Here is a 14,098-nt window from a genome sequence, read left to right as displayed (position 1 = left end):
GTCCAGCCCTTTCTTCTTCTTTATTTTTCCTTCCCTCCTTCGTTCGTTCGTTCGTTCCTTCCTTCCCTCCTTCCTTCCTTCCTTCCTTCCTTTCTCTCTTTGTCTTTTTCTTTCTCTTGGTGCTGATACTGGTGCTTTAACTCAGGGCCTTGATATTGCTCAGCTTTTCTTTTCTTTTTTGTAGTATATTCATTTTTTGGAAAAAATATTCTGAAGATTATATGATCAAAGGAAAAAAACTGGTACAGGTAAGCTGAGTGTCTAGAACTAGCTGCCAGGTGTAACCTGTGCACAGCCATCTCTGCTCTACAGAAGGCATGGTGGGATGGAAGAAGAGATGCCTTCAGGCCACCTAATAACTGCTGTTCTACCTCTTCAGCCATGTTTCTGGTTCACCTTTTTTATTTCCTCGCTAATAGGAGATAGAATCTCTCAGACTTTTCTGCTCAGACTGGCTTCAAACTTTGATCCTCAGATATCAGCCTAGGATTACAGGTGTGAACCATCGGCTCTTGGCTGAGTTTTTTTTTTTTTTTTTTTTTTTTGCCAGTCCTGGGGCTTGAACTCAGGGCCTAGGTACTGTCCTTAAGCTTCTTTTGCTCGAGGCTAACAGTCTACTACTTGAGCCACAGTGCCATTTCTGACCTTTTCTATATATGTGGTGCTGAGGAATTGAACCCAGGGCTTCATGTATACCAGGCAAGTACTCTTGCCACTAGGCCATATTCCCAGCCCCATTTCTGGCCTTTTCTGTTGGTATGGTTCCGAGGAATCAAACCCAGAGCTCTATGCATGCTAGGCAAGCACTCTACCACTAAGCCACATTCCCAGACTCTCAATTCTAATTTGTTATTATAACTGAAGTTATCTCTTTAAGTATTCAAATTCTTTTCTTTTCTTGAGGTACTGAGATTTGTACTTAGGGCTATGTACCTGCTAGGCTTACTTGTTATGCTGATGAACTACCACTTGAGCCACACCTCCAACCTGACTTTTTGTTGGCTAATTGGAGATGAAGACTCAGCGACTTTTCTGCCAAGGCTGTCTTCAAATATCGCATCCTCTAGATCTCAGACTCCTGAGTACCTAGGAAGCTGGCTAGTTCCAACTCTTTTAGCATAAATTAGTACCAGGAAGGACATAAGCTGGATTCATGTTACCTGTAACGGTAGTATAAACTAGATTATAAGAACACATTCTTTTTAATACTTAGTTAGCCAGTGCCTTAGAACAAATGCTAATAGATTATTATGCACCTGTTCATGCAATTGCAGTAGAGACACAGATAAGGCAGTGAGGAATAAAATTCTGTTTTCTATCCATCTTCTACTTGAGTTTCTTCCTCTATTGCATTCGTTGAGACATTAGTTACATACTATTAAATTATTTCCAGGCTGAGCAGGTAAAACCACATCTTGTAACCCAAAAAGGCACTGTATAATTTAGATGATTTATGCAATTGGCGTGGAGCATTCATCAGAGAACAAAGTCTAGATCGTGACGCAGCCTAGTGATTTCCAGTGCCCTCAGATAACCGCGCTGCTCTCAGGATTCCCATGCTCACCAGCTCGGGGCAGCAGCAAGAAGGCAGGCAAGGCTCACTCTAAGTAAGGAGCAAATCCCAGAATCCCACCGGGACTCCAAATCCCAGAAATCCGTGCGGCAAATCAATCCCGGGTGCCTACTAGGCAGATTGCGGAAGCGACCAAGTTGGAAAACTGGGGGGAGTCTGTAGTATTTGACTCTTAGTTTGCTTTTCTAAGGGAAGAAGCATTTTATATAAATACATTTGTTAACATAATAATATTCTTTTCCTGGAAAACTCAGTCTAGAGGCGTTTTGTGCTGTTTTCAGGGGTTCATATTGCTCTCATCTCTTTCTGTCATTCCCGTGAAGGTGGATCATCCCGGCACCGGGGCTCCCAGGCTAGGGCCGATGGTCGTGCCCGCCCTGCGCCGGAATGTGGGCCTCGAGAGCGAGCTGGGTGGGAGGGGCCGCGGCGGGGAGGCGCGCGGGGCCCGGGCGCCGGTAGGGGCGGCAGCAGGCGGGGCCGTGCGGTTCCGGCTGTCGGGGCCCGGCGACTCTAGGGTTCGCTGCGCGGGCTAGGCGGGCTCCGGGGAGCGAGCGTCGGCTTCCGCTCGGACGGGCTCTGGCAGCGGGGTCGGCCGCGGCGCCCGGCGCGCCCCGGTACCCTCGGCCTCCGGCGTCGGGGCGGGGGAGGGAGGAGATGCCGACCCAGCGGGACGGCGGCAGCATGTCCCATCCGGGCGGCGGCGGCGGCGGTGGGGACCATGCCCATCAGGTCCGGGTGAAAGCTTATTACCGCGGGTGAGTGTTTGGGGCCCAGTGTGGCGGGGGTGGGGGGGGGGAGCGCTTGGCCCGGAGGAGGGGAGGTGGGGGCTGGAGGTGGGCTGGGCTGGCCGGGCTGGGCAAGAGGCCTGGGGGCAGGGGTCGGTGGTCACCGAGCCTTCAGGTGAGGAGGACAGAGGATTCAGGGGTGGGGTGTAGGTCCCCCCCACCCAGGTGCTGTAGGAACCCCAGGTGTTGCTGGGGGTAGGGGTCGAAGATGCAGGGGCCGAGTGGAGTCCAGGGAGGAGGCTTGGAATCGAATGGGGTGCGTCTGGTATTTTGCGTCATTTGTCAGCGTGTGTTTATTTGGGGCTAAGGATTCCGGGAGTGATGCCTCAGTTAACTCGTTGAGTTTAGAAGACCGGGCTGCTTCAAGAGCCTGGACCTTTCGGTTACTAACAGGCCTAAAGCCTTTTTTTTTTTTTTTTCCTTTTAATTATGTTTATCTTCGCGCTGGGAGAGTTCATGGAGTGTTATCTGGTCTGTGTTCAGACTGCCAATCGCTTAGACTTAGGAATTAAGAGGAAAGTTGATACGTTTTTAAGAATTGCAGTAGGTGCACTTACCTATCGCCAGTATTAGATGGAAAATGTGTAAACAAACATTTTGTGAACCCTTCTTTGTTAATGTTGTTTCTAGGACCGTCCAATAGGGTGAGATATTGCAAGGTAAGAGAAGGAAGAGACATTTAAATTCTGTGATCTTTATTCATATGATTATCTAAGATGTAAGTACTGTGTAATCTAGTCTTGAAGCCATTGCAAATCGCAGTCCATCACCTGCCTGGCAAATTATTTTCCTATCTTTGCATCCGCTTGTGATTTGAATTGCTTTGAGATTGTTTAGGAGCCTTAGTAAGCTAAAAGGCTAGTGTGAGGTTTGAGATTAACAGAAAACCCAATTGCTTTAGCCTGTCTCATGGCTTGTCTAGGCAGAAGTAAATTGCTTAAAAGAACAACAATAACAACAACAACAACAAAAAAAACCCACCAAGATCCCTCAAGGACTGGATGGTGGAAAGGCAGAGCATACTTTCACATTCCTCAGGGGGTCAGTCAAGATAGCAAACTTCCAAACTGCCTGTCTTGTTTTGATTTCCAAGAAGCTTGCATTAAGTCCTACAAGTCTTATGGATTAGATGTAAGGGTACCTGCTACCAGGAAGCCTCTGGTCTCTCTTACCCTTGATTGTATTCAGGAATAGTTAACAGGAGTTATACAGGACAGCATTAAAACTTTTTAGTTAAAGCACAGGTAGAAGAGATTTTGATTTTTAAAACAAAATCAAGAAATTTGTTTTTCTTTTTAAAAATCCATTGTCCTAAGACCTATTTTGACCATTTAAGTTCATGATCTTTCTAAGGTGAAAAAAGCACAACCAAAACCTTCCTTGGTCTTTCTTTTTTCTTTCAAAAAATTTATATTGCTGGACACCAGTGGCTCACACCTGTAATCCTAGCTACTCAGGAGGCTGGGATCTGAGGAACTCTTGTTTGAAGCCAGCCACAGGCAGCCTATAAGGGTCCTATCTCTCTAACTACCAGAAAACTAGAAGTGGAGCTGTGGCTCAAAGTAGTAGATTGCTAGCCTTAAGCACAAAAGGTCAGGGACATCACCAGGCCCTGACTTCAAGCCAAGGGACTGACAATAATAATAGTGGTAGTAGTAGTTGTAGTCATAGTAGTAGTAGTAGTAGTAATAAACATTTTTGAAAACCTTACCTAAAACTTGATAGATGAGATGTTTTACTTTTGAATGTGTTCTGTTTTATTGAAGTTGACAGTCTTTGAGTTGTTAGGTACGGAGAAAGAAATACAGTGTTTTTTTTAAAGCTGTCTGGTTATTAACAGTTTAACAAACTGGATTTAAAAATGAGTATGTGCGCAAAGTATGAAAGTATCAAATTATACAGAGGCATAAAAGAAAAAGGGTCCCATTTCACTTCCCCAATCTCCAAAGATGACCTCTGTTGGCAGTTTATTTTTGTTTTTTCTGAAGGTTACATTTATTATTTCAAAAAGTTATTCTTAAGTTACTTGATGTATCAGCTTTAGGTACAGTATTTATTGATTGCTTCCACTGAATGATGAAAAATCCAAGCATGCTCTCCTGTCTCCTATCTACTCAGTTTTTGCTTGCTGAATGATTATATTTAGTTCTCTGGAAGGATGGGGGGGGGTTATCTTTTTGGGTTTCAATATGTAAATTCTTTGGATCAGGCAGTATTTGGGATTAAACAGAGCCTTGTGGTTGCTAGTCAGGCTTAGGCACCACTTGAACCATGACCTCAGCACATAGTGATGTACATTCTGTTTGTTTTTGTGCCAATACTAAGGCTTGAACTCAGGGTCTCATGTTTTCACTGGGCTTTTTGATTGAGGCTGCTGCTTTACCACTTGAACCACACCCTTACTTCAAGCTTTTTGTTGGTTAATTGGAGATAAGAATCTCATTGGATGGCTTTGAACCTCTTAGCCTTTAGAGTGGTTAGAATTACAGGTGTAAGTCTTCAGCATCCAGCAGTTCTTTCTTTTTCTTAACTTTTTTTTTTTTTTTTATAACCATTTCTGTGGCTTGAACTTAGGACCTGGGCACTGTCGCTGAGCTTCATTTGCTCAGCTACTTCATTTGCTACTACTTGAGCTACAGCACCACTTCTGGCTTTTTCTGTTTATGTATTACTGAGGAATCGAACTCAGGGCTTCATGCATGCTTGGCAAACACTTCACTACATCCCCAGCCCTCCAGCAATTCTTTTTTTTTTTTTTAAATTAAATTTTATTGACAAGGTGTTGTGCAAAGAGGGTACAGTTACATGATAAGGTAGTGAGTACATTTTTTGTGATATCTTACACCCTTGTTTTTCTTTCCCTTCCCTAGATCAGGTAGGCATATATACAATATCCAGTGTACCAAAAATCATATACAGTAATCACGTAAGGTATGCCAAAGGAAATTCACCTCGAACTTTAAACGTAACGTCAACAATAGAATCCTCCTGTGTCCCTTCTCTTGGAGTTGTTTTTGCTTATTCTTGTCTTATATGATCATGTGTACATAGCCTCCAACAATTCTTGATGTATTAAATTTAAGTAGCCTTCAGTGTCTGAAAGATGAAGAAATAGTGTTTCTTCATTCCCTCCCCCCGATTTTTGACCAAGTGTAGATAGGCATATAATTGAAAATCATTGTAAGCATCTTCTTTGGAAAGAAATGTGCCTGCTGTTTTAGTAATATAAACATTTTGTAGATATTTTCTTGACATATTGTTGTATAGGGATATATAACTTTTTGGTGTTTGACCAAAACTTCTCCAAGACATTCTAGTTAACATTGTCTTTCAAAACTTGGGAGATTTTGCTGAAGAAAGGCACTAATAACATCTTGCCCTTTACTGTTTTTTATTCGAGAAAAGCTTTCTAAGCGTCTTCATTTTAACCTCATTTGAAAACATCAGTATTCTACACCAACTTCTGTGCTCTGAAAATCAAACTGCTATGATTTTACGTTTAAAGCTGGGCACTGATGGCTTACGCCTATAATCTTAACAATTCAGAGTGGCTTGAGATCTGAGGATCACAATTCAAAGCCAGCCCAGGCATAAAAAGTTCAGGAGATTCTTGTTGCTAATGACTAGAGGAAAGACAGAAGTAGAGGCGTGGTTCAAAGGGTAGAGTGCCAGCCTTGAGCAAAAAGCCAAGCAAGAGCACAAGGCCTTGAGTTTAAGCCCGAATACCAGTACCAAAAAAGAAAATGTAGTCTAAGCTGATAGTTATACTATTAGAGTCAGCTGCTCATTAATATAGATGAAACTAGATGAGTCACCAGCTAAGATAGTTAATAAACAGGTTGGCTAACTAAAACACCTACCTGGTTTTAAAATAGAAAATCCTACCCTTATACTAAGAACTATAAGGACAACTTGCACTTGGAAAAAGTTTTCTTTTCTATCACCCAATATAACCTTTATCACCTAGCTTCTCCCTACTCCTTTTTAATGTTGTTAGAAAGTTTTCCCCAGTGAATAATGAATCTGTGAATAACTCATTTTTTTCAGACTATAATTGATCATTCCTTTTTCTTATTTTATTTTTTGGTGCTGGTCCTGGACATGTCTCTGAGCTTCTTTGGCTCAAGAATAGCACTCTACCACTTGCATTACAGCCCCACTCCTAGCTATTTTGGCGTTTCATTGATAACACAGTCTTATGGGCTTTCCAACCCAGGCTGGCTTCGAACCACGATCCTCCTGATTTCAGCCTCATGAGAGGCTTAGGATTCCTGGCATCAGCCACTGACACTTGGCTTGACCATTCTTTTTAAATATCTGTTCAATATTCTATTTCTGTTAAACTTGATCTTTTTGACAGTGTGATGTCTTCTTAATTATAGTAAACATTAAATTTGCTTGGTTTCTTAGTTTTCAAGCAGGGAATTAATATATTTGAGACTCGGATTTTATTGACTACTAAGCTAAGAGTGCTTTTCTCATGGTAGCTTTTCAGTGAGTGGCTTTCTGCAATCATTACCTAGTGGTGTTTGTTTGAAGGAAGAGAAACAGGTTTTGTTGGTTACTGGTAGATTGCTATTATAAGTGCTTATCCTTATATAAAGTTACTTGATATAGGATAGAGTTTAACTAGTTAATGTCTGGACTATGACTTTTTTGTGGTATTGGGATTTGAACTTAGAACCTTGCACTTGCTAGGAAGGTGCTGTACCACTTGAGCTATGCCCCCCTCCTTGGTTTTTAGAACTTGTGAAATTCTTTTTTTTTTTTTTTTTTTGCCAGTCCTGGGTCTTGGACTCAGGGCCTGAACACTGTCCCTGGCTTCTTTTTGCTCAAGGCTAGCACTCTGCCACTTGAGCCACAGCGCCACTTCTGGCCATTTTCTGTATATGTGGTGCTGGGGAATCGAACCCAGGGCCTCATGTATATGAGGCAGGCACTCTTGCCACTAGGCCATATCCCCAGCCCGGTTTTTAGATAGAGTTTCACTAATTGCTCCACCTGGCTTGGAACTTGAGATATTCCTATCTCCTTCCAAGTAGCTGGAATTACAGGATTGTACCTCTATGCCCACATGGACTACTTTATTTTTTAACATTCCATATGTATGGGAAAATCTGCAGAAATCTTGAAAAATGCTTTTAGAGCCTCTGTTATTGAACAGTGGTAACAAGATGGAGAATTCTTTCTGCATACATCTAGAAATAAAAAGAGATGTTAGCATTTTTTTTTTGAGGAACTATGGATAAAACACAGGGTCTTACGCACACAAGCTTTACAGCACTGATTTATATCCCTAGGTCCAGATTGTTATCTTTGCATATTTGGAATGTACAACTGGTTCAGTAAAGAAGTACGTGGGATATTTTTCACTGTGAGCAAGTCTTGGCAAGACTTGTTTTTAAGAGTATTGCAAAATAATTTCAGCAGTATGCTCTAGTCATGGTTCTGAGGGAATAAAAATAGATAGTATCTTGAGTTAGTTAAAGGTTGGTATAGTGGTAGCTGATTGGGCTTGGAGGGTCTGAAATAGCACTCAGCCAAAGGGCAACAAATCCACAATGTGGCCAGAGAGAGAAAAATGGTGGCTTAGTGTCAAATAAGTACAAATCTTTTCACAATTTGAATAAGATAAGTTGCTTGAGAGCTCTGGGGGCTGAAGCTAGGGAATTGGAGAGAAAAAGCTACTGTGACCAGAACTGAACATGTGCAAAACTAAAGGTGTGAAAAAGCAGAATCTGAGAAGTAGAGGAGAAAGAAGCTCTATAGAAAATTCTCCCTAGAGATACTTAGTTGATCATAACTTTTTTTTTCTTCGTACTGAATGCAGAAGTTCACACTTGCTAGGCAGACACTCACCATTTGATTTACTTCCACCAGCCCTTTTTAGTGTTGGTTGTTTTTTGAGATAGGGTTTCACTTTATGAACAGGCCAGACTACTTCTATTTATGCACATGACAGGCACATGGTACTGTACCCAGCCATTGATTGAGATGGTATCTTAAACTTTTTTTTCTTTGAGGGGAGAGGGCCTGGGCTGGCCTCTAACTGTGATTCTCCAAACTCTTATCTTCCAAATATCTGGGATTATAGGCTTGAGCCACCATGACTTCTAATATAGCTTCCTTCTTTTCTCTAATTATAGTTATACCAGTGCATATTAATTGTGTACATTAATGCTTTCACTGTATCATGTCCACTTCAAGGTATCTTGGGTGTCTTTTTTTTTTTTTTTTTTTTTTTGCAAGTCCTGGGGCTTGAACTCTGGGCATGGGTGCTGTCACTGAGCTCTTTTTGCTTAGGGCTAGCACTCTACCACTTGAGCCACAGCCCCACTTCTGGCTTTTTCTGTGATGAATTGGAGATAAGAGTCTCACAGCTTTCCTGCCCGGGCTGACTTGAAACTGCAATCCTCAGATCTGAGCTTCCTGAATAGCTAGGATTACAGGCATAATAAGCAACTGGTGCCCAGCTGAGTATCTGTTTTTTGATGTCCGAAATGATCATAATTAAAACATAAGCTTTCAGATTCCAATCTTGCTTAGGATTTCAAATGTTCATAGAGGGGTTGGGGAAGAGCACTTGCCTGGAGGCCTTACATGTAGTCCCCAGCTCTTCAAAGACAAAAAAAAGCTTAAGAATGTTCAGAAATTACTTAAACTTGTTTTACTAAATATTATTGATGGCCACAGAGGATTTTGAGGTAGACAGAAAAAGGCTCTACCTTTGAGGAACTAAGAGACTTTGTAGCGAGAAAGCTAGGTAAGAGTTGCAATATGAAAAAGTAAATTTGACACATGCACATATAAGGTACTTGAATATTGGGGAGAGCTGGGGGTGGTGGTAGTGAGGAGAGTCATCCTAGTGGAGGAGATGTCTGAGGCTTTTAAAGGATAAATAGAGTTGAGGGCATAGCTCACTGGTGTAGCACATGCTTAGCAAGCATGAGGCTCTTGTTCAATCCCCAGCTCCTCACATACCCCTAAAAAGATAAATAGAGAGCTTGCCTGGTGAATGATGTCATCCCAGGCATTGAACAACTATTTGATAAGTTTCTCAAGTTAAGTAAGGTCGGTTGGGTTGTTATCCTTACTAGGATGTAAAGTGTGAAGTGGGTGCTGATAAGAAGTGAGGTTAAGGAAGCTCACAGGGTTAGATCATGAGAACCCTTCAATGTCAGACTGCAGAGTTCAGAGCTCCTTCTCATTAGTGAAGATTTTAAGTAAGAAAGACATGACATTTTAGAAGTATCACTGTTGGAGAAGGATTAATAGAGGGTAAGACTGATTTGGAGGCATATACAGGGGTCCAGTTAGGTGAAAAGGAGGATAGATAGATTCAATGGAGATATTAAAAGGTAGAACTGATATGAATTAGTGATTTTTTCCCTAACTAGGAAGAAGAGTCTGAAAACTCAGAAGTTTGAGAGAAACTGAAAAGCAGGTCAGTGGGGGAAATACAGAAGGAAATATTTGTGAGAGAAGGTAATTCATTTCCTGAAACAACTGATTTGAATTCTGGGTACTTATGAGACATGCAGGTGAAATGCCTACAATTAACTGAGCAGTCATATTTATTCTATGTGGCAAGCACAGCCAACCAGTGTAGGAATGTGGCTGAGAATGATGATTTAAAAAAAAAAAGCCATCTGTGGTCAAATACCTATCACAGATGAGACACTAGAGCTAACTTTTCAAAATAAGTGCATAAATTGAAAGTTCCCTGAAGCTTCACACTTTTCCTTTCTGGTGACAGCCATTGTTATCAGCTTAGGATATTCTACATCCTATCAGTAGTACAAGTAGAACTATTTTACACACACACACACACACACACACACACACACACACACACACACACTCCCTTTCGTTGTTATAAACGGATTACATTTTTGTTGTTGTTGTTGTTAGTCATGGGGTTTGAACTCAGGGCTTGGGCTCTGACCCTGAGCTCTTTTGCTCAAGTTTAGCTGTCTACTGCTTTGAGCCACAGTGCCACTTGTGGTTTTCTGGTAGTTAATTGGAGATAACATGTTTCGTGACTTTCCTGCCTGGGTGGGCTTTGAACCAGGATCAGATCTCAGCTCTCAATCTGTCTCACCCTTTCCACTGTTTTTCGCCATTTCCCCCCCTCCCATCCCGACTCTCAACTTATGTAGCTTAGGTTTTAAAAAATGTACATTGAATATGAGTGCATTTTCTTACTGTTCCTTTGTTCTTATTTTCTTTTTAATGCCCTTCCCACCACAGAACATATTTCTACTTCATTTTATTAAAGAATTGCTCAGAGGAGTTATACCATTGGATTTGTGTTTATCTGCAGATTAATATTTCTTTATACTCTGCTGCAACTCCCCCCCCCACTTATGGTCATTTTTTTTCATGCTAGGATAGACAGATAAATAGATCTCTTTATATTTTCTGTGTAGTTTTCCACAGTATTATTGTACTATAATTTATCTCTTTTTATTTTATTTTTTGAGACAGTGTTTAACTGTATTGTAAGATGGCCTAGAACTCCTGAGGCAGTAACTCCTGCCAAGTGCTGGGATTACCGGTGTGCTTCCCTACATCCAGACCTATTTTTTTCTTACTGTTTTGATGGGACATTGACATTTTGTCTCTTAAAGTTGTCATCATTTTTCAGTCTGTTGCTTGTCTCAAGTTTTTCATTTTTATGTAATCAAATCTTTTTTTTCCTTTCATGGCTTGTAGGTTGATGAATTTTTTATCTAAAAATACTCTATTTTCTATTATGCAGTTTTTAAAGTTCCCAATAAATCTGGCATTTTTGGCTTTCATTTATTTGTAATGTTCTGATATAACTTAAAAAAATTAGTACCTGTAATTTGTGAAGAGGTCATCCTTTCACTGCTGATTTGAAATACGAATTTGGTTATATGCTGTATTTCTCATAATGTACATGGGTACTTTCTATTCTGTCTCATTGATTTGGAGTTGTTTTTGCACATACCATGAATTGCTTGGTTATTTCAATGTAATAGTTTTTGGTTATAATAAAAGAGCTCATTTTGATATGGGAAGGCAATCGATTTTTTTTTTGCAATTTTTAATTGCAAATCACAATTTTTAATTGTTATTTATTTTTGATGGGTCTTGTGCATTTTCTTATCCATATAAATTTCAGGTTTTTGTAAATTCTCCCCTTACCTCCAAGTCTCCATCCTACTGACCTTTGATTTTGGATTGTATCTGTTTATGGATTTGTTTGAAACTGATAGTTTTATGATACTGAGCCTAGCCTTTGAAGTGTGTAGTGTGTGCCTATTTGTTCAGGTATATAACACGAGTATATTCATTTCTCTCATGTTTCTCAACAATAAGATTTTTAGAATTCCTGTTCCTCAGGGCTAGAATATTTTATTACATTCCTCTGTTTTGTTTATTTTTGTAGGTTTGCTGCTTTTATAAATGAGATTGTTTATTTTCCTAAGCTTCTAACTTGGTATGTGAGTTGGAGGTTTTTCTATGTTGCTCTAACTGGTTTCCTAAGCTCTAAAGGTCCTCTAGCCTCAGCACCCCAAACAGCTGGGATTAGAGCGTTTACCACCATGCCCAGCTTTATAATCACCTATTTTTGTATGTTTAAATTAAGCTTACTACTTTATACTATTTCCTAATTAACTGACTTAGAATCTACAGATCGTGTCATTGCCTAGAAACAGTTTTATTTCATCATTTCTGTATCTTATTTTTATCCTTTCTTTCTTTTTTTTTTTTTTTTTTTTTGCCAGTCATGGGCCTTGAACTCAGGGCCTGAGCACTGTCCCTGGCTTCTTTTTGCTCAAAGCTAGCACTCTATCACTTGAGCCACAGTGCCACTTCTGGCTTTTTCTATATATGTGATGCTGAAAAATCGAACCCAGGGCTTCATGTATGCAAGACAAGCACTCTAACTAGGCCATATTCCCAACCCCTGTATCTTATTTTTCTTACCTTAATTATTTGGTTGAAGTTTTTCAGTGTTGAAATTTTTTGTTTGTTTTAACTTTTTGTTGTAAAGGTGATGTACAGAGGGGTTACAGTTACATAAGTCAGGTAATGACTACATTTAATTTTGAACAATGTCAAACAGTGACCTTTTTATCTTAATGAAATATAAGCAGTAGTAAGAAAAGTTTTATAGTGTCTATTAAGATACCCTACTCTCTCTGTTAAAGAGCAAATTTTTACAGCAAAGACATTTCAAGAATTGTGGTGACACTTTTTATTTAATCCTTACAATTTCGCTCAAAGGGAGCTATCAGTTTTCTGTTACAGATGATAACATTGAAACTTAGTGACCAACTGTGCATTACAAAGCTGGGTCATAACCTTCCAAGACTCTTCTCTTTTCCTTTTTATTGGATTGATGGGCTTTACGAAACATTACATTTTTCTTTATCATCAAATTTCTATTTCATGATTGTTTTGCTACTTGAGGATACACACACACACACACACACACACTTTTTTTTTTCCAGTCCTGGAGTTTGAACTCTGGGTCTAGATGCTGCCCCTGAGCTTCTTTTGCTCAACGTTAGCCACCACTACTTCTGGCTTTTTTTTCTTTTTTGTAGTTTGTTAGAGATAAGAGTTTCTTGCCTGGGCTGGCCTCAAACCATGATCCTCAGATGTCAGCCTCCTGAATAACTAGTATTATAGTCATGAGCCCCTGGCACCGAGCTTATTTAGGACCTTAGGAACATTGAATGCTTAAAGCAGTTTGCTTCTGACTAAAGTAAAACTATATCTAACTTTCCCATATGGGGATATTTATAAAGGAGATTAATCTGTTGATTAGTGGTAAATTAACTTTTTCTAGTGCTGAAGTTAAACCAGAAAAAAAAAACCAAAAACGAATCTGTGCATAATTTGTTTTAAACTTTTATATGTACTCTCCATTTTATAACTCATTTTTTCTTACTATAGTAAGAATTTGATGACTGTGAAGTGTTAGGAAGGTGGTGCTTTCCCAATTACTTAAATAAGTGTTTATAGAAAACTCCTTAAGTGTTTTAGTTCCTGGAACTTAAGGAATGATAGTTGATAAAGCCTGACTCCTTCACTGAGTCTCTTAAAGATGTATGTACTTAGGGCTTTGAAACACTTAAAAATATTTAAAAAAAATATTTAAGCCAGGAGTGGTAACACATGTTGGTAATACCAACACTAAGAAGTTGAAGCAGAAAAAAAAAATGAAGTTGAAGCAGTAGGATCAAGAGTTCCAGGCCTACCTCTGCTATATAGTGAGACCCTATCTCAAAAAACAACAGCAACAAAAATATTTTATATTCTGACAAAACATTTGTAGCTCTCGGGGGGCCTAGTGGTAGAGTGCTTGCCTCGCATGCATGAAGCCCTGGGTTCGATTCCTCAGCACCACATATATAGAATAAGCCAGAAGTGGCGCTGTGGCTCAAGTGGTAGAGTGCCAGCCCTGAATTCTAGCCCCAGGACAGGCAAAAAAAAAAAAAAAAAAAAAAAACAAACCCAAAAATATTTGTAGCTCTGGAGAAGTAAAGTTTCTGAAAAACCTTGTTATTCACAGTTATATGTGTTGGTTTTAACTCCATGAACAACTTAATAAGGAGGTCTTTTTGATACTCTGCTACTCTTTTCCCCTTGTTTGAAAAAGGATAAATTCACCCTTTTTTTTTCCTTCAGAGAAATTCTTCAGTAGCCTTTCTTTGTCTTCTGTTTTAATTCTAAAATATACTTTCCCAACCCAGATGGGCTA

At 39.9% G+C, this 14,098-nt stretch overlaps 1 protein-coding gene across 2 annotated transcripts in view; it reads left to right on the top strand.

Moving 5' to 3' along the window:
• Positions 1 to 1,976: 1,976 nt before the first annotated feature.
• The window catches only part of Prkci (protein kinase C iota), a 58,039-nt gene continuing 45,917 nt past the window's right edge, over positions 1,977 to 14,098 (top strand). The window contains exon 1 of one of the 2 annotated variants that reach the window (XM_048347135.1): positions 1,977 to 2,328. In XM_048347135.1, coding sequence (XP_048203092.1) covers positions 2,228 to 2,328 — 101 coding nt within the window. In that variant the 5' untranslated portion in view covers positions 1,977 to 2,227. Of the gene's footprint in view, positions 2,329 to 9,744; positions 9,803 to 14,098 lie in introns of those variants that run through there. The other variant, XM_048347136.1, reaches the window with a different exon arrangement.

This window comes from Perognathus longimembris, chromosome 5 (assembly GCF_023159225.1).
Source record: "Perognathus longimembris pacificus isolate PPM17 chromosome 5, ASM2315922v1, whole genome shotgun sequence".
NCBI classification, from domain to species: Eukaryota; Metazoa; Chordata; class Mammalia; order Rodentia; family Heteromyidae; genus Perognathus; species Perognathus longimembris.
Note: the sequence above shows the minus strand (reverse complement) of the source record. Positions and strands in the feature narration are given on the sequence as shown.